The sequence below is a fragment of the Boleophthalmus pectinirostris genome, unplaced genomic scaffold, assembly GCF_026225935.1.
Source record: "Boleophthalmus pectinirostris isolate CB_2022bp ecotype Guang Dong unplaced genomic scaffold, ASM2622593v1 HiC_scaffold_9, whole genome shotgun sequence".
NCBI lineage: Eukaryota > Metazoa > Chordata > Actinopteri > Gobiiformes > Gobiidae > Boleophthalmus > Boleophthalmus pectinirostris.
Window position 1 is genome coordinate 27312110 of NW_026571541.1, and position 27114 is coordinate 27339223.

At 38.3% G+C, this 27114-nt stretch overlaps 1 protein-coding gene across 4 annotated transcripts in view; it reads right to left on the minus strand.

The window, feature by feature from the left end:
* The window catches only part of kcnab1a (potassium voltage-gated channel subfamily A regulatory beta subunit 1a), a 199240-nt gene that overhangs the window by 22545 nt on the left and 149581 nt on the right, over positions 1 to 27114 (minus strand). For 3 of the 4 annotated variants that reach the window (XM_020937684.2, XM_055148016.1, XM_055148017.1), the window contains exons 3-8: positions 26370 to 26407; positions 11456 to 11535; positions 8191 to 8235; positions 6540 to 6584; positions 2362 to 2405; positions 15 to 101 (exon numbers count right to left, since the gene is read on the minus strand). In XM_020937684.2, the coding sequence (XP_020793343.1) occupies positions 15 to 101; positions 2362 to 2405; positions 6540 to 6584; positions 8191 to 8235; positions 11456 to 11535; positions 26370 to 26407 (339 nt within the window). The remainder of the gene's footprint in view (positions 1 to 14; positions 102 to 2361; positions 2406 to 6539; positions 6585 to 8190; positions 8236 to 11455; positions 11536 to 26369; positions 26408 to 27114) is intronic. The other variant, XM_055148018.1, reaches the window with a different exon arrangement.

The following is a 27114-nucleotide window of genomic DNA, read 5'->3' on the forward strand; positions in this document are numbered from 1 at the left end:
AGTGATGAGTGTACCTTCCATGGGAGTGTTGCTGTCGGGGCGATTGGCAAAAACTACATCCACATACTCCATCTGCATCCTCTGTAGAGAACCTTTCAGACCTGCGGACAAAAGACACGCACAGAGGCTATATCAGGACAAATGTTTCAAAAGACAGGCGTTTCTGCGAGACTGCTGTGGAAGATGTAATGCTCATAACGATGGTTCTGTAGGTTAATACTTCATACTGGTTTAATATTACTACATTAACATATTTTACTATATCATTTGTATTGTAAGTGTGTTGTAAATGTACTAGGTCAAGTATTTATGCAGGATTTTAATGTAACTTAATTGACTGAAATATTTTGACAGACTAGAGAAATCAGACACCATCAATAGATACTTTGCAGTGACATCACGCTTGAGGTTCTGCGTGTATGTCTATGGTAAAATGTGCAGCAGTTACCATGGACATCCCTAAGTGTTACAGCCCCAGGCCTCCAGTTTGTTGACTTGTTTTGTGTGTGTTTTAATTTCTTTCTTGTCCCTGTGGATTCCTGTTGTCCTGGTCTCTAATTGGTGGGGCACTTCTACACCAGGCCGATCCTGCCTCACCTCCAGCCTCCTCCCCCTATTTAAGTTGATTCTCCACACCTGTATGGGGCTGCTGGTCTTTGTGGCCCGTCTGCCATTTTGTATTAGCCTGTGTCTCTTTAGTGTCAGTCACTCGTTTTTGTACTAGTATGTAGGGTTGGGTGGTAATATGGTATTACGGTATCCCGCGGTATCAAAAAGTAGCAACGATATCAGTTTAATTACTGTCATTAAAAAATCTGTAGTGCATAAGGACCTAATATAGTATCATAATTTATTTATACCTAAATTTGTTTGCTCAGCACAAATGAATGTGTGGTTGTTTTTTTCAATTTAATGCTATCACTATTTAAAACTAATAGTGTTTATAATGTTTCTTTGAACTGCTTGTAGAGATGATATTTGATTAGTTTCGTTCCGTTGTCATGTGGCACTCAAGAGAGACTAAGAAAAGATGGCAAGTGTGACTGCAAATGAGTTGGTCCCCAAAAAATACTAGTACTTCTGCAATTTGGCATCATTTTCGCTTCAGACCAGATTTGTTTACGTTTTACAGAAACAAAACTTAAAACCATATGGCTAATTTGCATAATCGACAAAGCGCTGATAAAAACAGCTCGGTCCTTTTGTCCTGATGCTGTTCAGCTTCTGTTGGACTAAAGGACACAACTCAGTGGAATATGAGTGTTCTTCCTGTGAGTCTGTTCTGTGCGTGGGTCGCGTTGGAGATGGTTCATGTGAAACTTTTCAAAGATTATAAGTCTGCAGGTCATAGACTGTATAACGGTGCGGCTTTGTATCATACCAAAGTTGTACTAAAACATTTTGATAATACAGTAATACCGTATACCCTGGTAAAATCCTGAGAAGGTTCAATTGTATCAAAATTTGGATACCACCCAACCCTACTAGTACGTGTCTGACTTAGTTTGTTTTGAGACACTTGTTTTGTTTAGTTTAGTTCTGTTTTGTGCCTTTTTGTTTTGTCACTCGATTCTGTTTTTCTGTTTATGTGGTTTTACTTTGGGACACTTGTGATTTAATGTGGTGTGTGTCCCTTAGTTTAATCATAATCTCGTTTTTATATAGACCTGCGTGACCCGTTTTATTGGCACAAAACTTGTTGTATGTTTCTTAGTTCAGGTTATTTTCTGTACATATTTTAGCCTGTTTTGTTAATTTACTGTTTACTTTCCTGTTAATTAAACATTACTTAGTTTATTCCATTTTCCACCTTTGTTTTTTGCTACTTCCCTGACCCTAGCGAGCTGGGTCGTAACACTAGGAAAAACTAATCATGTGCTATTTGATTAACAGAGCTTCAGACAGAGCGGTGCCTCCGGTTAGCTTCACCCTCCCCCCAGGAAATGTTGATGACATCAGCTGCAAAGTATCAATAAGGCATGAAATTAGGAGTGAAAGACAAATTTAAATGAATACTTTGAGAATTTGTATTTGTAGACAATATTAACTATCTAAACTATGCTAAACATTGGAAGGTCCTCTGTAATTTTTTCCTTTTTTTTCCTATGAGACTTTCTTTATTTGGATAGAAAGATGGTGTCTCTATAAACCTTTCTGGCAACTGCATATGACATAAATAAAATTAATTGGCACTGAATTAGGTGGTAGGCAGTGTTATAGATTCATCAAACATGTCTTCCACAACTGCCTTGCACTCCAGATATACCCACTATTCTATGTTTAATTTTAGAAACCTATATCATCCATAAATCACATGTTATTTACCCCAGTATCAGCTGCTGCATATTGGTGTGTGTTTACCTTCTATAATGTGCTTTCGCGATAGGCCCCTCTCCGTCTCAGCCCTAAATGAGACAGAGATAAACAGCGTCAATAAAGCGCCTCGGAGTAGAACCATCAATCACTCTCCTCACTGTCTGGCCTCACAGCAACCCGACCACTGCAGACCCGAGTGCAAATGAGAGCCGGGTTTACATAACTAACAGGAAGTGCAGAGGGAGAAGGGAGGGCTACAGTTATCGGTAAATACAGGTGGACAGTAACAGTACAAACAGAGGAGTGTGCGAGGAAACTTATCTCAAAGAATAAAACGAAAACAGCTGGACTTAGTTAGATTAGAAGCCGACACTACCAACTAAGTAGCTTTATTAGTGACTCCCACTTAAAGACTGAGAAGAGAAGTGAACTAAAGGAGTGCTATGTCACCCATAGTGTTTTGGTCCAGTCAAATGAAGCTCATTGAGGTTACAAGTTATAGGGGCAAATTTTCCGTAGTTAGTAGTTAGTAAAGAGCCAATCTGGAGAAAGAAGGCAGCTGATTTATCTGTTATTAAATTTCATATCTTGATTTACGAACAAAATAATGAAATACACTACAGGTCAAAAGTTTTAAAACACCACACATTTTACTGTTTACTGTTGACCAAAATGTATTCTAAACTTTTGATTCATGAAAGTGTCCACCTTTGGCAGATATAACACCTGAACACACTTGAGGCATTCTTTTTACAATACAAAATCAAATATTCTTCAGAAAGTTCTTCTCAAGTCTGTTGCAGAAGTTTCCATAAATGTGTGACACTTGTAGTTTGTTTGGTTTTCACTCTTCTGTCCAGTTCATCCCAAAACCAACTCGATGGGGTTTAAGTCTAGAGACTGTGCTGGACACTCCATGTTTTCAAGCTTTACCATCTTGTTCTTTTTTTCTATTTCTATCAAAACTGTGGTTATATGTAAGATTTGTATTTATGAATTATAGCTGCTAAATTTTAATGCAAATTAGGGTTGGGACGAGACAGATTTTAACATAATTCATAATAAATAAATGTGATTCAGTTCATAATTTTGGTCTCAATATTTATGATTTACTTTATATTTACTTGATATTTTTTATGTCATTGTAGCACTAGTAGTTTTCTTTTCAAGAAATTTAACTTGTTAACACTTAACCCTTTTTTGTTCAATCCAAATGTAAAAACATGAGAAAACAATCTCACAAGGTCATTTTTCTTGTGAGATTTTTCTTTTGTCTTGCGAGTTCTCTGTGCATATAAACACTGTGAGTGAATTAAATATGTGAATGTATTCTGAGCCCGAACAAACACGGCAGCCTGCATGAGGAATATGAATCATGGAAGATTAAAAAAAAGCACGTGCAGAAAAGAAGCACTAATTCCTCTTGAGTTCACCTAAATAAGGACATAATCAACATGCAGATTAACTACTGTGATGGGCTCTGTGCCAAACTGGTGGGTGCACAGAGTCATTAAAAGACAGAAGGAGGAGCCGGATCACCGTACTACTGCTTTTGGGAATTATGCAATATGTTGTAATAGCTTCAAGACGATAAACAAACACAACTATTCATAAAAAATAATAAAATAAAAAAGTAGCAACACTCAATAAACAAAATATACTGACCCTACATAAATATTTTAAGTCACCTTTTTACATGTAATTATTATACGTTGATCCAATGCACTGTATGTAGTTGGATTGTCAAAAGTACTGAAAATCATTTACTAATATTAAACTAGATACTCATTTGAACACAGGGCAGAATTTAACCTTTTCCTGAATATCTTTAGAATGATCTTGAGTCCACATAGAATGCAAGAGGATAGACTGCTATTTTTAATTATATTTTCTATGTTGCTACTGTAAGTTTATTTCTATTTTGCTGCTGCCAAACTTTGAATTTCCTTTGGGATCAGTAAAGTATTTATCTACACTACCGGTCAAAAGTTTTAGAGCACCCTCATTTTTCCAGTTATTCATTGCGGTTCAAGTCGTGCAAATCCAGTGAACAGCTTGAAATGGTACAAAGGTAAGAACTGAACAGACAGAGGTTAAAAAAAGATCAAAGATAACAAAACACAAGTCCAAGCTCTGCCAAAACCAGCTCGGGAAAAAAGAACAAGATGGTAAGCTTGAAAACATGGAGTGTCCAGCACAGTCTCCAGACTTAAACCCCATCGAGTTGGTTTTGGGATGAACTGGACAGAAGAGTGAAAGCCAAGAAACCCACAAGTGCCACACATTTATGGGAAACTTCTGCAACAGACTTGGGAAGAACTTTCTGAAGAATATTTGATTTCTATTATAAAAAGAAAGAACCATGAGTGTGTTCAGCTGTTATATCTGCCAAAGGTGGACACTTTCATGAATCAAAAGTTTAGAATACGTTTTGGTCAACAGTAAACAGTAAAAAAGTAAATAAGTATGGTGTTCTAATAGTTTTGACTGGTAGTGTATCTGTCTAGACTGGTATACGGCCTACCTAGACGACTGGGGGATCGCAAAGATATAACACCACAAGGTAATATGAAAGAAAATACTATAATTTAATGTTGAAAATTACATTCTATTACCTAAAGAAAGAGTTTTACTTATCATTGTGGGATCGGAATCAGCATTGAGTATCAAGTCTATTCCTTTGTATCAAAATAGAGTTTGCAATTGTTGTAGTATGTAGTGACTGCATTTCTCTTTTTTGATTGAATTTATACTTGTGATAGAAGAAAAACAACTCAATGGAAGTTAATTTACTGTAGCTAATAACAGACAGAAATATCTTTAAAGGTTATGTATTACACAAAATTGATTCTTGTGAGTTTTAAGCCAATTTATAATGTTGTACTTCATTAAAACATACCTGGAGTTGTGTTTTGCTTCATTCACACATGTTTGAGTATTCCTGCATTATTAGGCTTTGTTAGGGTGACCAGATTTTCAAAATTCAAAACTGGGACACACCTCGACTGGGATGGGTTTGTATAAAAAACTATGTGAAAAGTGTGTAACATTGTGCATTCTAGTGTCAGTCATAATCTGAGTGACTTCTGAGGGCATTTACAAGTATGGTTTTCTGTATTTTGGCTAAACAAATGACAATTGATGCTCCTCTTTACTGTTGGTGGGGATCAGATTAGACAAAAATTATGATAGTCCTGTTTTAGTTCTGGTGCAGACCTGATGCAGTCCTGTTTAGTCTTAGGTTAGGCCTGGTTTAGATCAAATTTGCTAAAAATATGGACACCTGGGACATTTCTTCTTGTAGAAAACTGGGACAAATCACTGGTTTTGAATAAATCCGCTGGGACAGGGGGCACAGAGCTCAAAACTGGGACTGTCCCGGGTAAATAGGGATGTCTGGGCACTCTAGGCTGTCTGCATCACTAAAGCTCAAAATCCTCTCTTCTACCTTGTGATGTCATGAAACAATAAACTTCAAGTCATCAGCTACCTACTTTTGTTTAGTAGAGATTGGCAGTTCGAGGGCTGAAATTATCCAAATGATTCTAACAAAAACTGTATGGAGTTTAAAAACACAATGGAGCACTTCCTGACATTACAAGGTGGAACAGAGTGTTTTCTATCTAACAGAAGAACTCAGCCTTAGGGTTTGTTTACACGAGAATGATTGCGGATAAAAATGACAAAAATTTTATCAGAAGTGCCTTTTGTTTAGACGGTGACGGCGTTTTTGGGGCTTAAAGACACAAAAATCTGAAACCACCATCCAGAGTGGAAAAGTTGACTGCCCCTACACTGCCCAAGACCCAAAACTCTGGCCAGATCTGCTCATGTCGCGTACGCATTTACGTCATACATCACCACCTAGCGTCATCACCTAGCCGAATTCTACATACTTTTGCGTCATCGTATGCATCGTCATCGTTTTCCTCCTGAAAACGCTTGTCTAAATGCGGAATTAAAAGGTGAAGACACGATGCCACTTCTGCTTCTTCTGTTCAGACCGTCATCATATAAACATATCCTTAAATATGCAAGATTTGTGCGTTAAACGTGTGAATGAAACAAAACACACCTCAGGTATGTTTGGGATGAGGAAACAACAACACAGATCAGAAAATAGTGTAACATGGGCCCTTTAACGCGTTCAATCACCACTCAAAACTGAATATATAGATTTTTTTTGCTGTGTATTTTTAAGCAGCGAAGTGACTCATACTTACTTTCCTCCCCAGTAAAGTTTGGTTGTTATGACAAGACTGGATCTCCTGAAAAACACACAGAGATACATTAGCATAAAGCCATTGTCTACACACCACAAAAGCAGAAAGCCCTATTTGGTATCAGAAGTGACTCAGACAGTTATGCTGTGAATATATAGATGCTGTGTTTAAGAGTTCGATCGGTCCAACAGGTGCTCCACGCAGTACAAAGAACCAGCCATTATAAAGCTGTTCAAAGTATCCAGGCAACCAAGGCTCCTGTCAGCGCCGTGCATTGTTTTCATCCAACTATAGCCACAAGTTCAACCCCTGGAATTATAATAGGCTTAAGAAAGACATGCTTCAACTTCACTGGAAATCAAAGTGGTGTCATGTACTGTTCTGTGTGATTTTAAACGTCCATTCACCGCTTTACTCAAACACTGAGAGATACAGGACTACAATCATACTATAATAATCCCTACAACTGTAAAACAACAATCTGTGTATCATTCGTGTTTCAAAATAAAACCAAAAATAAGAAAACAAAAAACTATTTTCTTTGTTATTTGTCTCCAAAACCAAAATGAAAAACGATAACGATTCGTTGTTGTTTTTTTTTTCAGTTTTCGATCTTGATCTTGTGACGGACTTTTGTGCCACATACGGACTGAACCAGGACTGAACCAGGACTAAACTAGGTCTAAACCAGGACTACACCAGTACTAACCCGGTCTTAGTCCCGGTCTCAGTTCCAGTCCCTGTCCTGGTCCCGGTCTTGTCCTGGTCTCAGTCCTGGTCTCAGTCCAAGATATGGTCCTGGTCTGGTCCCAGTCGGGGTCCTGGTCTCAGTCCTGTCTCAGTCCCGGTCTGGTCCCGATCTCAGTCTTGGTTCAGTCCATATGCGGTTCAAAAGTTCAGCATCGCAGTTTAAGTCACGGAAACAGGAAATGATCGTTATCCGTTTTTTCCATTATTCATTTAAGTCTAAACCAGTCAGGCCTAAACCAGACCTAAACCAGGACTAGACCAGGACTAAACCAGGACTAAACCAGGGCTAAACCAGGAATAAACCAGGACTAAACCAAGCCAGGTCTAAGCCAGGTCTAAACCAGGACTAAACCAAGTCTAAACCAGGACTAAACCAGATCTAAACCAGGGCTAAACCAGGTCTAAACCAGATCTAAACCAGGGCTAAACCAGGACTAAACCAGTACCAAACCTGGACTAAACTGGAACTAAACCAAGACTCAACCAGGACTAAACCAGATCTACACCAAGGCTAAACCAGGACTAAACGAGAACTTAACCAGGACCATAAATGACTCCACAATTAACAGCCTATTTAAACAAGCTTCAAAGCACAAAACTAGAGGCAGTAAAAAGGTAAATTTAGAAGAACGAGTGCATTTTGAAACACGATAAGTCATAGTTACAAGCTGCACCAAGACACATTGGCTGTTCCTCCCACCTCCTCATCAATATTACACGCAGAACATGTTTAAATCTATCAGTGCGTGACATTACACGTGCCTACACACATCACAGCGCCGCAGACACACATCTTCCTCACATCTACAATGCAATCAAATCAAAACCGGGCTTTTTCTGCTGTTACACACATTCTTCACCCTTGAGTTTAATATTTCATAGAGCCAATCGTGCGTATTACCTCCAACATTTCTTCTTGATGATGTTTCCTAGAATGATCTCGGCCCTGCAAGGCAAAGACACACCAGATAACGTTATTCAATTATGGAAGTTCATAAACAGTTTCAGCTGCACTAATGAAAAGCATGTTATTTATTTATTTGTTTTCTTTTTTTTATATATATATATGATGGAAGGCGTAATTGATTTTTGTTTGATTTATTTTCCGTAGAGAACTATAGCGAGTTGCAGGCAGTATGGGTGAAGGAGCTGATATGGAGTGTAGTACTAATACTGGCAAACAAAATAGTCTCTGGCAGTGTTTCTCAAACTGTGGTAAGTGTACAGGTGGTAGGGGGCAGTGGGCGACAGTAGCCGTAATTCGATGGTTGTCAGTTCAAATTTCGATCTCGACATAAACATTTTTGGTTGAGTGGTGGAGGTGAGATTCCAGCTCCCACAGATGAATGCTGTTGTTGCGTCCTTGAGCAAGACACTCAACCCACCTCGTCTACAGTATCTGCGTACACTGGGTCATGAATGTGTGTGTGTATGAATGTATGAGTGGTTGTAAAGCTTTTTGAGTGCCTTGAAAGTAGAAAATTTCAATATAAAAATGTGAACATTTACTAGGAGGGCCTCTCTGCAGTTTCAGTATTTTTTTTAGAGAAGTTTTTTCCTGTTTTTAACTAAGCCACAGTGTGTAACTTTTTAGATTTAAAAAAATACCTTAAAATGAAAGTATGTTTTTACTTTTTTATTGCACTGAAAAACATGCATCCTTACTCTGAGTGGGCTTGCATCTCCACAAACCTGACACTTATTTGGCCAGGAGGAGAGTGTTTTCTTAGACAGACTGGAGCCACTTAGTGCCTCCGCTCAGTTTCATTTTTCTCCAGCGACTAGGTCAGGAATCGGAATACACTAGACGGTTTGCAAGAACCCCGGAAGTTGTAGACTGTGCACCGGCCAATCAGTGAAGAGCTGTGAAGCCATGACATCAAACTCAAGCACCTGTCTGTGTCGCTTTTACAGCACAAAAGTAAACAAAGCGGTCGAGATGGATGTAGACAAAGTCATACATTCTGTGTTGGCAACAATTAACGAGATCAAGGATTTAAAGCTGGAACAAAGAGAATGTTTGGTGAATTTTATCAAGGGGAAAGACGATATTGCCATTCTTCCTATGGGATTTGGCACATTACAAAACGTCACGACCAAATAGCAGCGATTGCTTAAATTAAAAAAGTACCCACCTACTGTCGAGCGCACAAATCCTAATGCTGCGAGGTCAGACGGTTTCCACAAAATGAAACCGGCTGATGAATCAGGCTAGTTCTCTTGCTTGTTCATGGAAATGTTGTTCCTTTGGCCATAATATCCCACAGTATGGCATCAAACGTGTCAATCTCCATGGACAATGATGTGCCACCTCCAGAAAGTTATATACTGTACCTTAACTTATCAGTATCCCAACCCTTATCCATGGTTTAGTGTCATTTTAGACCAGGTTTACTTTGAATTTAGATGTAATTTAGACATGATATAGTCTATGTTTAGATCTGGTGGTACTTGGAAGTACGGATGGATCGATATATCGGTTGGCCAATATATTGGGCCAATATTCTTTTGTAGAGGCTGATATTTTGTTTGGTACAACTGCACAACTCTTTATCTGAAAACAAAAACATATAAAGCTCTCGACTACACAGTTCTCCAGCTTGTAGTAAAACAGGTTTGTTAATGAATTTGTAGTAATTTCAAATCATATAATTTGGACAAAATATTCAGAATCTGCCTTTCATATCAGTCATATATTGACCTAGAAATATTGCCCATCTGTGTGTCTGGATTCTAAATAATCCATGAAAAATTTAAGATTAAAAAAATATATCAGTCAGTCTCTACTCTTCTTCCTTGGTGTGAAAAGTTGAGAGGCACAGGTCTATGCTGATGTAAACTCTGGTAACTTTCTGACCCCAGGTGTGGCTAACCTGAGCTCTTCCACAGCAGTGAGTCGAGTGGAGGTTTAAGGGCCACTGGAAGGAGATGAGAAAGCACCTACCTTCTCTTGGCAGGGTCACAACACTTTCACTTTACTTAAAATTCATTTATTCTTCAGGTGTTGGAAAGTCTGGTTAGAATATTTCTCCACTTCGCTGGTACTGGAAGTTATAGTGTAGAAAAAAAAAACTTGGAATAAACTTGAAGGTGCCTGTCTTCATTGAGATGTTTTTGTTTCGCCTGGATTGTTACGCAGTTTGGCATTAAACGTATCTACAGAGACAAGAAGGAACGACATCATGCCAAGTTACAGGCTAGGTCTGTGGAGAAGCGACCATGCTCCCATTAAAAATGCCTGTTTTTAGGAGTAGATTTTAGGTAGATTTTATTAAAGGGCCCATATTATGCTGTTTTCTGATCTATGGCTACGTTCTGACTGCTGGGCTTAATGCTCAATTCAGATTTTTTTTGTGAAATCTGTTTTTTGCGAAGATTTCCAATTAAATGCGACTTGTTTGCTATCTTCAGTGTGAACTTTAAACGCCCCAAAAGTGTCTTGCATGCTCATCAGAAGACACAACGACGTCACACGCAGCGAGTGTGCTTATGGTATGTGTCAGTGTTTATGGAAGTCACCTAAACTCTGGCTTCTCTCCCAAAATACAGTTCAGTTCTTCATAAAATGGACAGGTTACATGTTCACAGCTGCTTTGTTTGTTTGAGTCTTTAGCCTCCTTGTATATGGCTCACAGGATCTTTATTCTTTGTTGACACTGGAGCCAGGACGCCTGTAGCCGAGCTTGGCCATTCCTTTGGCAATGATAAAAAAAAAACCTCTCGGTTCCAATAAGATCCCTCCAATTTGGCCTGAATACAGCGCTCCCCCCAAATATTAATTAATTCAGTAACCTCGCTTTCCCTCCATTGACTAGACTCTGAGCCTGACGTGTGGGTGGGATGAATGTGACCTGGCCGTTCAGATTGAAGCCGCATGTCAAAAGATCTGATATGTTTTGGTTTTAGAAGCACATATCCAAGTGGCCTGGGTCGCATTTGAAAAAATCGGATCTCTGCCATTCAGAATGTCATTAAAAGATTAGATACAGGTCACATAGAGGCACACAAGCATCAATTTTGTGTAATATGGGATCTTCAAAATAAACCAAATTTGAAAACACTAATTCATTTACTTTATTTTGTTGTATTTGTGAAAGGTGCAAACAATAGCAGAGAGCACTGTTTATGAATACACACATACATCTATCTCAGATCACTTGACTGACCTGCCCCCGGCGTAGACCTCTGCTGTGTCGAACAAGTTCACTCCGCTCTCGTACGCGATGGTCATGAGCTGCTCTGCCACCTGCACACACACAACACACAGATTAGTTAACATTGAATAGAAGTTGTTTTTCTTACCAAATGGCACTGAATCGTAAAGTAAGACTGATCAATGAGAAAAAATGTTTACTTTAAAGGTCCTATATTACGCAAAATTGACTCTTGTGAGCTTTAAACCACATTATAATGTTGTTACCTCATCAGACACATACCTGGAGTCGTGTTTTGTGTCATTTATGTGTGTTGAGTAAACCTTTATTATTAGTCTGTCTACATCTCCAAAGCTCAAAATGCTCTGTTCCACCTTGTGATGTCATGAAGCGGTAGTTTTTCAGTTAACAGCTATACCTTCTACATTTTGTTCAATGGAGATTGGCAATTCTTGGGATGAAAATATCCAAATGATTCTAAATGAGGTGTGTGGAATTCAAAAAGACAGTTGTGCGCCTTCTGTATCACCACATGACATCATAAGGTGAAACAGAGTGTTGTCTGTTTGAGAGAAGAACTCAGCCCTGTGTATTTAGGGTTTGTGTGTTAAACCTGTGTGAATAAAACAAAACACAACTCCAGGTATGTTTTTGATGAGGAAACAACATTATAACATAGATCAGAAAATAGCGTAATATTGCCCCTGTAAGCAGGAAATTATTGAACAAATATGCTGGGTATCAAATTTTATATTTATTGACAATGTATTGCATTCTACAAACAAGCTCTCCTATAACTCCTACAACCCACAATCTCTAGTATTGGAATAACAATTTCTACTCTACTGACTTACCTCATAAAATATTAATGACACTAAGGTCAAACTAAATATCAGCCAGTTTTACAGAGTTTACAAAATAATATTCTCCATAACACTAACAGTGAGTTTGAATATCATGATCTGATAAAAACACATAACACAGTACATATCTGCAGTATTTCCCTTATATCATGTACAAATTCTGAAATGTTTACATGCTTGACCAAATAATCGCTTTAAACCAAGTAAACCTGTACACATTAATTTGTTCTGTAAGAATACAGCAACATGAACTGTAAATATGTAAATTGTATATGGATGTGGTGACTGAGATTGAATAGGACAAGTTTTGCATACTGATTTAGTGGATGAGTGATTGCATTAATATACATTTTATTTTATTGGCATCTTCCTGTATGACATTAACCTGTCCAAGGACTGAAGGTGGAAATGAGCAATTTTACTATAATCTGGCACAAACATATTACCTCTTTGTGTAGCTCAGAGTTTTTATGTGCATTGTCCTTCATAAATAAACAAATAAACTAAACTAAACCATAGAGAATGGACTTGTAAATGATAGGTCCTGGTGGAATCATGGGTTCACCTCAGGACTCTTACAGTGTCACTTATTGATGAAGGAGAAGCCCAGGTCTGACCTAAGAGTCTGCAGTGACTCAGTGTACAGTTACCTGCTGCACATGAGAGCTGGGAAACATCATGGGCTTGTCCTTTGGGTTTAGACTGTATAAAGAAGTGGAGTAAAGGAATGACGTGAAGCTGAAAACTAAAGGAGTGCAGAGATTTTTTTAGGATACGTTTATATGACAGTCTGAACAGAAGATGCAAAAGTGGCGTTGCATTTTCTCTTTTTATTCTGCATTTAGACAAGCGTTTTCTGGGGGAAATTTGAGCAAGGTAAAACAAAATAAAAAACAAAACAAAAAACAAGGATATATACATGTACATATTTGGGACCTGGAGTTCAAATGGAGTAGTAAAAACTTATAATGTCCTACCCCAATTGTTTTACATAAACAAATGGTTGACACTTTTAGATTTTTTTGCACTTTGGAGTGCTTACCTGTCGTATGCATTTCATAAATATACACATGAACATATATGTATACAAATGCATATATATGTATACACACACACATACACGCATATGCACACACATATGCCCACATGTACATACATACATGTATACATACAAACAGATACGCATCTATAATATACAGTACATACACGCAGAAATATATCTTTGTTTATGGTCATACAAACTAACAATAATAATAAAGAAGATACAAAGTTTATCGTCCATGATCGTACAAAAATAAACAACAATGAGAATGTAAAATTTGAGGAGTTTTATGTTCATTATGGTCGTACAAACTACTAATAGTGTTGAAGAAGGCACTAAAGTTTATCGTTTATGAACATACAAAGAGTACAGTAATAACAAAGAAAAAGTAAGAAGATTTTTGGTTTTAATTTATGGTCGTACAAACCTACAACAAATCTGCGTGCATACGGTGATGCAAAAGTGTGTGGAATTCCATTGGGCACGTGACGATGACAGCGACGGCGATGTGAGCAGATCTGACCAGAGTTTTGTGTTTTGGGCAATGAAGATGGAAACACTACAGCAGAGCATGTTCAACTTTTCCACTCTGGAGGGTGATTTCAGATTGTTGCGTTTTTAAGCCCCAAAAACGCCGTCACCATCTACAAGCAAGTATTCTCGTGTAAACAGGCCCTTAGAGAGTCCCATATTGGTCACACTGGGAGAATTCCATCCAAAAGTTCAAGACAGGTGTTTTCTTGTATTTTTATTTGTCAAATCATCATCAGGAAAGTTTTGGCAGTTGACAGTTCACTAGCGTTGTGTCATGATTTCCAACCAGGATGTAAACTCTGAAATCTAAAAAAAAAATTGCCAAATTAGAAAAAAAAAAAAAAAAACTTGACATACAGTCGTCCCTCACTATATCGCGGTTCACATTTCGCAGCCTCACTGTTTTGCAGATTTTTTTTTGCATGTTTTAATTTTATTTTTTACAGCGAATGAACGCGCATTGTGTTCCTCCCCCTACGTCCTGATTGGCTAAGGGACTGCAGACCATTGTCAGTCAATCTCCTGTCTCCTGTACAGTACAGAATGCGTTCAGCTTGCCAAATTTACATAAATGTTTGCAAATTTTCTCCACAACAAAACCCACAATGTCGACGAAATGTTGTGCACCGACAAAGGCTCCTGCGGTCGCACCCAAAAGGCAAAGGAAGATGCAAACCATCTCACAAAAAGCTGGACTTCTGGACATGCTGAAGGAAGGTAGAAGTTACGCGGCTGTAGGGCGTCATTATGGAATAAATTAATCTTTGGTTTGTTACATAAAGAAGGAGGACGACAGCAGAAATAAGTTTTAAGAAGGATGCAAAAGGGTTCTAACTGTATTGTCTGAGAAAAGGGTATAAAGTGTGTGGTGAGGGTTTTACAGACTTAAAAGTTATATAATAATTGTAAAAAAATAAAGCTTCACGGATTTTGCCTATTGCAGGTTATTTTTAGAACGTAACCCCCACGCTAAACGAGGGACCACTGTATTTTATATTTAAAATAATTAAATAATGATCTTAGGTGCACTATGCAACTTTTCCATCCATTTTGAGGTCCATCACCTTCTTGTAGGATATGTCATTGCACTGCTTCAGATGTTCCACAATATGACATTAAACAGTTCTACCTTAAATCTATTCAATTACAGGTGGTTTTATAGCTCAAAAATACCTAGAAAAACAGGGATTCTTACAGTTAGCGGGCACTGTTGTCTCTCCAGTGATCTGATAGATAGAGACATGCACATCCAACAAAAATTGCAACTACGTGCTTGGTCCAAAAAACAAAAACTGTGCAAAGGAAGAAAGAGATCCACACTGCAGTACTTTGAAGCTCCCGAATTTGTACTTCAACGACACCACAATGTGACGTTTCGAGCCAAGCCCTTCTTCAGATCTGTCTCCAGTGATCCATCAGAAAAGTCACACAATGCACCTTAAGTGTAAGTAACAAAAATACTTGCTTTGGATCAAAATACCAGTGGAAAATATGACAAGACACATCTATTTCAATCCTACGTTTCCTGAGCGTAGGACAGTTGTAATTGTCTCCAGTGAGTTTCATGTTCGTGGAGGTCTAAGGAGGCGCGACATCCAGGAGGGCAGCCTGTTAGTCACACTGCAGTGAACAAGACTTTACTTCCAAGTACAAAGTGACTCATTTGGTCAAACTTTTCACACGCTGACTCATCAAATGACTCCCTCTTCAAAATGGAGTCTGACTGAGGTGGATTCAAATGGGATTTTTGCACAAGATGAAATGAAAAAAGTATATGCGCGGTATCTCACTTTCACTGTCTTAAAACATGAAAACCAGAACTATTTTAAATGGTTTGCAGTGGTCCAAAGTTTTTCCTCACTCACCTTATGCATTCTGAGCATCCTAATTATCCACTGTGAACGGTAAGAACGGTTCACAACTTCGAGAGAGTTTTGCCGTCATTGTTAAAGCAGCAACAGTTAGCAAGTTAACAAGCACTTCCTGATTATCGGACAGTAAAACAATTTATAAATAGATACAGACAGGAATGCAGAGGACACAGTTTGACCTCAAGAACTGCTTATAAAACACGCTGCATCTGCATTGGAGCAAGAAGAATTTTGCTCAGATATATAGGAAAAAATCAGGTACAGGCCTTTTAAGAAGTGAGATAAGATTATTTATTAAGGGCTAAAATTCATTCATTCATCTCAACTGACCATAAAGTAATTACAATTTTTTTTACTACTTTTTGGCAAATATTAACACGTCTGCATCTTGTATTTTCTTGATTTTCTCAGTAAGAAATTATATTTATATGACATATTTACAATTGCTGTTGAATTTTCATCACCTGACAAGCTCGAGATCATCATCGTGACAGTTCTGTAGTGCAGTTAAGGACAGCAAAATGGCTTGTGTTAAGGTATGAAAAGTTGACAGAGAGTGTTGAGTTTTCAAAGAACAGTGGACGAGCGATTATTTTTCATTCAGTGTAAGGCCCATGCAGTTTGTCTAATATGTAAAGAAAGTGTAGCGGTTTTCAAAGAATATAATCTGCGTCGTCAGGGTCATACAATTCCGTTATATACAGCCGACCCGACCCCGGGCCCCATCACAGTCAGGAGCAATAATGTGGCCCCCAGAGAAAAAAGTTTGGTGACCCCTGGTCTAGAGTAATCTGGAGTAATCTTGTATGGTTAGGCGTTGCCCTTCTCAAGAGTTAAATAGCTCTGGTTTTACATCTTTCTCCCTCGAATAGCTCATAACTAAAACATTTACAAATCTATAAATGTAACAATGTTTTGTGTGTTCATGTAATATTTAGGGTATCTGTTAGCTTCATGTAACATGCTTGAGTAGTCCATATACAATATCCAACATAAACAGTATAGAGACTTTTAAATTAGTGCTGTCATGCGATAAAAAAAATTGAGAGATTAATTAATTATGATCTGTAATTCATTAATCTAATTAATCTCTTTTTAATCTCACCTAAAAATTGCTGAGAAAAGCCTTCAATTTGAGGTATTTTCATTTAAATTCATTATTACATTATTGTGGCAGATCAAAAGACTGATATAGAACAAAAAAAAGTGACTTTATAAAGTCATTTATTGTTTAACAAATCTCTCCAAATTGGCTGTTGAGCCCAAGTCTCCATGAATAAGAAACTGTTTGCTGTAAAGTAGCAAAGACGAGGAAATCTGAACATAATAACTTTTGTCTACTTAAAGACAATAAAAAGTCCAGTCTTTCCTTAACCATATTAAAAATATTATTGATAGAGAAATGCTTTATATATGAGATCACTGGTTTTAGTCCTTGTTTTAGACCTGCTTTAGTCCTACTTTAGTCCTACTTTAGTCCTGGAATGGGTTAGTCCTGGTTTTAGTCCTGGTGTTAGTTCTGGTTTAGTCCTGGTTTAGTCCTGGTTTAGACCTGGTTTAGACCTGGTTTTAGTCCTGGTTTAGTCCTGGTTTAGTCCTGGACTGGGTTAGTCCCGGTTTTAGTCTTGGTGTTAGTTCTGGTTTAGAGGCGCACAGGAGGAAGCGCGGTTTACGCAGCGTACGCGAGAAAACGTAAGCGGCGCACGGGAGCACGTCGGTGAAACGAAAGAAACGTGGTCTGCGCGTTCTCAGGTTAATGACGATGATGAAGGTGTGTGTTGTGTTTGTGTGTGTGTGTGTGTTTGTGTGCGTGTCCCCTCATGTGGCAGGTCACTATAGGACAGTAGTGCAGACAAAATGAGTCTATGCAGGTTGTTTTCACCAGTGACATTTAAGTTGTAGGCGATTTTTATATTTGTTATTTTTCTTTATATTTCACGTCGGGAGAAATAATTTCCAAGACACGAATGTGTTTTTACCTGTGCACTGCTGACTCTGTTCTACTGGCTCTTCGACCTCGTCCATTGTGTGACTGACTCCGCCAACGTTAACATGACGTTTACATCGCTCTTACTGCGCGCGTTTTGTGTGGGTTTCTGGCAATGAGTGGAATTACCAAAATAAAAAAATTATAAATGTGTTTTTTTGTGTGTGTGTTGTTGTTCCAACAACACATAAAAAAATAAAAAAAATTATAATAAAGCAACTCGCATACAGAAACAGTAAAGTTAGAGATTAAAAATGAGATTAACGCGATTAAAAAACATAACGCGCTAAATATGACTGTAATTAATTAATCACAATTAACACGATAATGTGACACCCCTATTTTAAATACATAGTAAAGTTTGGTTATGCGAAAAAAAAAACGGTCTTGTCTTGCGTTACTGTTTGACTTACAAAGGGGTGGGGTTAAATTAGTTTTTTACTTCCTCCCACTCCTTTTCGGACACAAGTAAAATCTGGTGACATTTATTCACAGGAAAAAAAAAAAAAACAATATCTACCTAAGTTAAAATGACATAAATTAAAAACATTTGACTTTATTTGAGTAGATTCAACTTGACAAGTGAAATTATCTGTCAATGTAATAAGTGTTTTTTTTAATTCAAGCAACATTCGATTTTGTTTCTTATTTTAAGTACAAACTAGTTGTTGTTTTCTTATTTTAAGTGTAGCAAAATGTATTTGTCATATTTTAAGTACAAAAAGTCTTGTTCCACTGACAGATCATTTTAGTTGTCAAGTGAAATTTACTCAAATCATATAAAACTTTCTTAATTAAAGTCATCTTAACTTAGACTTGACTAGATTTAATTTTTTGCAGTGTTGTTGTTTATTGTTATGGAAAAGAAGAGTTTAATTTTTGTGTTATATCTATATGTTTACATTTTCTATGCATGTTCTAGGAAAAGGGGTATCAAACTCATTTTGGTTCGGGGGCCATATCCAACCTACTCTGATCCCAAAGGGGCCGGATCAGAAAACTCATGTCATATAAACCCCAAAAATAACAATAAGTTCAAATATTTGTGCAAAGAAACACAAATCTATTACAGAAATCCTTTTTAATTGATGAACTCTTTCTTTTACTAAATATTATAATATTATGAACAACCTGAAACTTTAAGAAAAATGTAATGTCAACACAATGTTTTAACATGAACTTGTATGTAAACAAAAATAAGTCAATTTTTCTTGTAAAATCCTGCACTCAGCTCCACTTTTCTCATGTTGGACATTTTGTTGATGAGGGTGTCACGGTCAACAGTCAAAACGATCGTCCTTTAAGAGCGTTTGGAAAGAGACAAGTCTTCATTTGTGCTGCTCTGGTGGGAGGGGCCACGTACAGAGACGCTGGAGACACTGCTGTGATAAACACCACAGAAAATTAACAAGATTTTAATAGAAAATATCATTCAAATATTTTAGTAGAAAATCAGCTGAAGGCCAGATTAAAGGTCTTGGAGGGCCGGATCTGGCCCCCGGGCCTTATGTTTGACACCTGTGTTCTAGGCATTATTGTCCAAATAAACATTCATTCATTCACTGTGGAGAAGTCTGAACATATGAGTAGTGGCCTGTCCCTCCGCTGTGTGTGCTCAAATTAAGGTTTACTATTGGCAGTTGTAATTTGTAACATCAGTAACATAAGTTCTATTTCTAAAGTGTTTCTATGTACTACAACAGAACACAATGATACGACAAAACTACAGTCTTCTCCTCTCAGCACATTTTCACTTATATTCCTGTGTATTTGACCTGGACTGTTCTGTCTCTACTTGTTTCGCCCGGATCACTTTGAGTGGGCCTCTCTCCATCCCCTCCGGCTACACTTCACTTCTTGTCATTTCTCAAAGAATTTCCCCACAGCAAAAACTCATATTTACACACACACATGCACACACACACATATACCTCCCACTCTCCACCCACACAACCTTGGAACCCTGTATGACTGCGCCGGATTGCCCTTCATCTAACTTAGAGATGCTGACGAGAGAGGCTTTCTTCTGAGTCCTGCGTGATTTATAGTTACACTTGTGGCTCTTTGGATGAGTAAGCAGCAGCAACCGCACTGGCCCTGTGAACTCAGTCTGGGCTAAAGCTAAGACAAACATCTACCCACCTCTTAAAGAAGTGTGAAGTCATGATCAGCCTACAGTTATGGTGATGCTGCTTAATATTTTTGTTTATTTGTTGTTGAGAGGAATTTACATCAAGTTGGCAAGTGATTCCATTTGAGGGCTGTATTTTTCGGGTAATAAGTCATACTTTTTTTAATGGTTTGGGTGGTCCTGCGACTTATACTCTGGTGTGACTTGTAGATTAAAATTTTCACACTGACAGAGGGCGCTCTAGGCTCGTGTGTTACTATCTGCTACTCATATTCAGTGTTGGGGAGTAACAGATTACATGTACCGGAGTTACGTAATCAGAGTACAAATTATGAGTATGAGTAACTGTATTCAGTTACAGTTACTGTTCCAATGAGTGGTAATTGGATTACAGTTACTTTGTTGAAATAAGTGGATTACACGGCTGTATTTTCCTGTTTTTACATTTTGGGCTATATCCCCCCCCCCCATACCAGGTCTAAACCAGGTCTAAACTAGGACTAAAACCAGGTCTAAACCAGGTCTAAACTAGGACTAAAACCAGGTCTAAACCAGGTATAAAACCAGGTCTAAAACCAGGTCTAAACTAGGACTAAAACCAGGTCTAAAACCAGGTCTAAAACCAGGTCTAAACCAGGTCTAAACCAGGTCTAAAACCAGGTCTAAACCAGGTCTAAAACCAGGTCTAAAACCAGGTCTAACCAGGTCTAAAACCAGGTCTAAAACCAGGTCTAAAACCAGGTCTAAACCAGGTCTAAACCAGGTCTAAACCAGGTCTAAAACCAGGTCTAAAACCAGGTCTAAACCAGGTCTAAACCAGGTCTAAACCAGGACAAAACTTCTTATGTGAAGATATCCTAGTCTTTGCTTCTCTACAGCAAATCAAGTAATCCAAAGTATTCAGATTACATTACTCACCTTCAGTAATTTAATGGATTATGTTACAAACTACATTTTGGGGTATGTAATCTGTAATCTGTAGGGGAATACATTTTAAAAGTCACCTTCCCAACACTGCTCATATTACTCCTGTAGCACTGTCACTTGGCTCTACTGCGCATGTCTCCTGCAGAAAGAGCCGCTGTCCTGTCTGTATCATGTCAGTCGATCACACCAGTACTTCTGTACTACTCAAAATGTAAAATTTAAGTGACCTCAGTGACAACCCAAACCATCCTGTCGGGATTCAGAAAGCGGTAATTCCACCTCAGTTCACCCAAAAAAAAGTGCAATTTGAACCCTCACATTGTACAATTGCATAGAAAATTGGTGCATGGGTAAGTCAAATCTCAAATTTCAGAATGATCAGAATAGCAGTTGCTGAGATATCACAATTTAACTTTTTCACTTTTTTGCAGGGCCACAGAATTTCAAGTTGCACTGACTCAGCAACTACTGGTCCGGTATCAAAAATTAAGGCATCCCTGGAAAGGAATCCAAATCTGGCATTTATATTTGACCTTGAAAGTGACAATAAGGGACACACCCGACCTCAATGACATTAATAGAAAAACTGTAGCCATATATGTCTACTACAACATATAAAAAATCTGGAGGGGTTTTCTTTTCCATATTTCAGAAAATTTGATAGAATTTAGACCTACTCCTCAATCCCTGGTAAATTATGCATAAAATGTACATAGTCCACATGTTACAAATGTACGTTCTCTAATTAGCTACGACCTCTTATTAACTTCTTTGTTATTTGTGACCATCGGTATTAGTTCCTCCTTTCTGTTTCTATAGCAGTGTCCTGGTTTCATAGACATAATCCAAAGCATAGACTATTGGTAGACAACAGCGGAGTTGACAGGGAGGACAAAGGGGTCTGTTGTTCTAGGCCTCAGAGTCTTAGGGGCCCAGAATTGGAATCTCTGCCTATTAATTACTATTAGAAGGGGACCCATGTATGTCTTCTTGTCGCGGGTCCCCAAATTGCTATTGCTGGGCCTGTGTGTCCATACCAGTAAACATTATGTACTGTAAGTATGTGCTGTGACATGGAGGAGGAGGGTGGACTTGAAATACCAGTGCTTAAAATACACATAATCTGTTTCCCATCGAATAGTGTTTTCTTGACCACATAAAAACTCGTGGCAAATCAGAGCGCTCCTTACAAAGACGTCCACGGACAATAACAGCTGGTTCATTCTAACTCTGGTCTTAATGAGGACAGACCAGCAGAGGACAGTGTCTCCAGGCTGGACTCACTCTGACATTGACCTGGGCGTGAGGACAACGGGGACTTTTCAACCCAAAAGCACGAGATGCCAACGCTCTGCTGGAGCTGCCGCAGGTTTGTGCCCAGTGAGGCTCTCTCACAGCGAGCTCTATGTGTGTCCACTGTGGGATTAACTGCATTTGTTTTTTCCCATCCTTTCCTGTGTCTTGTATCGTACCAGCTCTTGATATAATCTGTTGTTAATTTAGAAATACTCCACTGTGTTTTTAAAGTCTACACACACAACAAATTCACTCAAATGTAAATAAAGTATAACCAATTTTATGTTTTTTTGTTTGTTTGTTTGTTTTAAATAATAGTAATGTATTTGTTTATTTATTTTATTCATAAAATATGAAACAACATCAACAATGTCACAACATCACAACACAAGAAATTTATGAAAAGGACAGAAAGAACAGTAATCTTATGTTATCTGCTCCTTTTTCCCTTTCCCAGACAACAACACTGAAAGTTACTAAACATTTCAAATCATTTTAGTTCAGACAAAATTATTAATAAATTATAAACAGAAATCTTCACTATTATGCACAACATCTTAGTTTCCTTTTCCATACATATGCATTGCTCTCGATTTTATGTGTTTTTTAAATGCTACTTGATTCTTTAATATCTTTGTCATAATGAAATCGTCTTGTGTAGAGCTTTTGCAGATGCTCTAGCCGCTTTTCAAGTCTGTGTATTATTCATTCACTTCACACTTGGTGGCAGTACGTGCGAGATAGTCATGGCTGTCCTGGGACAGACTGATGGAAGTGAAGCCGCCAATCTGTGCCATCAGCCTCTGCGAGCACCAACACTCGCAGACACAGCACCAATGTGGGACACAATGACACAATGACAGTTTTTGCCACAGGCGTCCCACTGTGGTACCTTGATTAGTGCATTAACTTCTTCCCTTCATTTAAAAATGCTCTGGTTCAATATTTACATATCCTGTGTAATTGTTTTTGATCATTTTGTTGAATTTTGTTGTTCATCTTGTATTTTGCGACTATATTTGAACTCTGTCTTAGTTTTTGTTCAAATTTGATTTATTATGTGTCTTACAGTCAAGTGTGTGTGCGTGTTTGTTGTTTTGATGTTTATTTGAATGTATGTAGCCTACTGTCTGCCCTACTGTATCTGTTTTTTGCTGTTGTAACTATGAACACAAAAACTAGATGGCGAGACATATCAAGGGCCTTATCCTCCAAACAAATAAATTCAAATTCAAATACCTGGAATTCCCAGGTGTATTAACCAGGCCCAGCCCTGTTCATCTTCTGAGAGTGGACGAGATCAGACTATGACAGAAGGTTTGTGCATAAATGTAACCAAGCTGGCTGTAATGTTGGTTAATCTGCTGTCTTGTAAATGACAAACGTCTCTCTGGCACACGCGGTCTGCAATCTAAATGTAAAACATTTAATCTGTTACAAAACCTGTTTTGGGTTGAGGACAGAACTAAATTGGAGTTTATAATCCCACTTGAGGGAAAATCATTCTTTCCCTATCCTTTAACCACAAGGAATCACTGAGATTTAATCCCTTCCTCCTTTCGATATCTGAAAAACTTGTATCGGAGTGTAACTCAAACAGCATCAGCGAGGGAACAATGCAAAAGAGTGCACCATGAGTTACATAAGTTTAAAGCCCCCCTTAGCTCCTCCCCTCCCCGGCACTCTGACTGCACGCACACACACACACACACACACACACACACACACACACACAACTCCTCTGTCCTCTCTCTATGTATCTAACATCAAAATACAACTGCATCAGCACAGCCAAAAGTCGTGTTAGAGATCGTAGTTTATGTGTGCAAAGTGGCCCATTACAGCGTTAATAAAAGATGAGTGAATGGGAGGAGGGGGATGGGGAGGGGATAGGGGGGGATAGGGCTGCTGGCAGAGAAAGCCTTCAGGAGGTAATAGTCTGTCACAAAGCCAGCAGCATGGACGCACAAGGTTATCACTACACAAGGCCAGGGATGTTTAACACTAGTCTTTGCAGAAAAATCAGAAGTGGACTAGTGCCACTCCTTTGCTCCTTGCACTAAGTCATTCCCCCTTCAGAGTGCTATCACATTACAATCACAACAGGTTTGTGAAGTTGTACATTGTTTTGTATCATGCTTTTGCATATTTATGGAAAACAGCATGGGTGACGTAGGCTTATGGGGTGAGGAAGGTTAGAATACAGCCCGGGAGAGATAGCAAGATTGCTCAAACATGCATGAATGACATAAAATGGTTGAAAGCTCCAAAATATATATATATTTTTAGCTTCTTTATTTCTGCTACAGTGCAACTGCCATTTCTGATCTTGGTTGAATTACCTGCAAAGATGAGTGAAGGACAAACTCCATTAAAGTGAAAAGCTTCTTCAAACTCATACTTGAAGTGCAATGATTAGCAGTGTGGTGGCATGTACAACTAGCCAAGCAGGCGACACCTAGTGCCTCTGCTCAATTTAATTTCTCTCCAGCCTCTAGGTCAGGAATCGGAATACACTAGACGGTTTGCAAGAAGCCCCGAAAGTTGTAGACCCCGCACCAAACTCAAGCTCAAGTGCCAGTCTGGGTTCCTTTTGTGATACAGCACAACAGTAAACAAAGTGGTCGAGATGGATGTAGATGAAGACAAACTTTCTGTGTTGGCAACGACTCCCAAGATCCAGGATTTAAAGCTGGAAGAGAATGTTTGGTAAATTTTATCAAGGGGAAAGATGTTATTGCCCTTCTTCCTATGGGATTTGGCACATTACATATGTCACGACCAAATAGCAGCGACTGATTAAATTAACGAAGTGAAACCAGCTGTTGAATAAGGCTAATGTACAGCCACATTATGTAATAAAACCACATTTTCTAATATTTTACCTCATTATGTAAAACAACACTTTTCACGTTCTGAGATAAAGATGATTTTACCAGCATGTAATAATATGTGAAAACTAACCAAACACATAATGAATAGTGGTAAAGTATGTGCCCACTAACCTAGACTCTGCTAAGACTTTGTAATGTCCCACTGATGTACAAATATGTAATGATTTTATTATGCTGCACAGTAATATCATAATATGAGCTTTACTGATATGATTCATCTTAACTCAAACTCCTTACCCAGTATGAAGATCACCAGGCAAAACATGTTGTAAATTAGGATCAGTAGGAACAGAAATTGAACCACAAATTGTTGGTAAACTGATTCAACCTAATAAGCTTCTGTTATTTTCTTATATAAGCCTAACTACTGTATTTCCAAAATGCAAGAAAGAAGTAAAACAACTTTTAGTAGCATGTACTTGGAATAACCTTTTGTACACTGGAGCACATTTATCACTTCTCACATATTTATCACTTTCTTCCTCTCACTTTCTTGAGGGATCTCTTATTAAAATACACCAAAAGCTGTATCTGCCTTCACAGAACAAGATGGAGGCGTTTCATGTTCTCATCTTTATACTCTACAAAGTCTCCAGTGTTTAAGTGTGATGGATGACACGCACTCAAGTGACGTCATGTTTTATTAGAGCTGTTGTAATTCTTCTTCATCCTCTTGAACTGTGCTTTAGTCTTTCTGGTGAGTGAAGTGCTCAGTTATTATTGTAGAATGTATTATGTACGTCAAATATTACTCCATTGATAATAATACTTGTACATGTTCAAACAGCTCAAACTGCTTTACAATATTTCAGTATATACCTCACATGTCTGAACCAGCTCCTGTTATACCCAGATTTTAAAGCTAGTATCAAATCTAGATACTCATTTGAACAAGTATAGATACTAAAAATATATATATCTACAGTAAAAAAAAAAAAAAACTAATAAAAAATGTGCCTTAGCTGAGTGGTTTGAGAATTGTGTTATTCTATATTAGAAGATAAAACCACATGATAATATTAAATAAACTAAATACATTTGTGTTGAAAATGAGATTATGGGCTCTATTCACGCTTACATCACAAAACCTGAAGACGTTTGGGTTCTGTTGGCAATAATAACTGAGAAAATGGCCTGGGTTTCTTCATCTAGATGTCATTGTATTCGTTCTTTTTACCTTTTATAAATTGCCTATTAATTTGTGTATTATAATTTGTCTAACTCAATAAAAACATTTTATTGTTCTCTAAGTGACATACACCTGAAGTTGTCATCTGCATGTTTCCAAATGTCTTCTGGTAAGCGTGAATACAGCCTTTTGTCTAATAAAATCAAATCAAATCAACTGAAATTGTATGTAACGATTAGTGTAAAGTCATACCTCATCTGTGATCTGTCCACCAAATGTCACCCACGTTCCTGCAAGACAAAAACAAAACATTGTCAGTGTACATTTTGACATTAAGGTTTTTTTTTTTTTTTTAATTGTCCCGAAAATGAAAAGATCCTCTGCATTTGACCCATTCTTTAATTAATGGTATACCCAACCTTTTCTGAGTTAGTTAGTGGACCCATCTTTAGATCTTGAGTTAGGTTCACTGTTAGGAATGCTGAATGATTATCACATTAGGTTGCATCCAGACACACTGAAAACATGCAAACTGCCGCCTCACTCTCCCCTTTAGTCCTCCAGACCCCACCCATCACTGTCGCTTTTAGTCCTACAAACCCTATCACTCCTGCTCCTCCCTTTCCTGTTTAGTCCACCAGACTCCACCCCTGCTCCCCTCTCACTCTGCCCTTTGGTCCTCACTCTCCCCTTTAGTCCACCAGACCTCGTCCCTGCTCCACCCTCACCCTCCCCTTTAGTTCTCACTCTCCCTGTTAGTCCACCAGACTCCACCTGCTCCCCCTCACTCTCCCCTTGAGTCCTCACTTTCCCCTTTAGTCCTCCAGACCTTGGCTCTGCTCCACCCTCACTCTCCCCTTTAGTCTTCACTTTCCCCTTTAGTCCACCAGACTCCACCTGCTCCCCCCTCACTCTCCCCTTTAGTCCATCAGACCTTGCCCCTGCTTCCCCTCACTTTCCCCTTTAGTCCTCACTTTCCCATTGAGTCCACCAGACC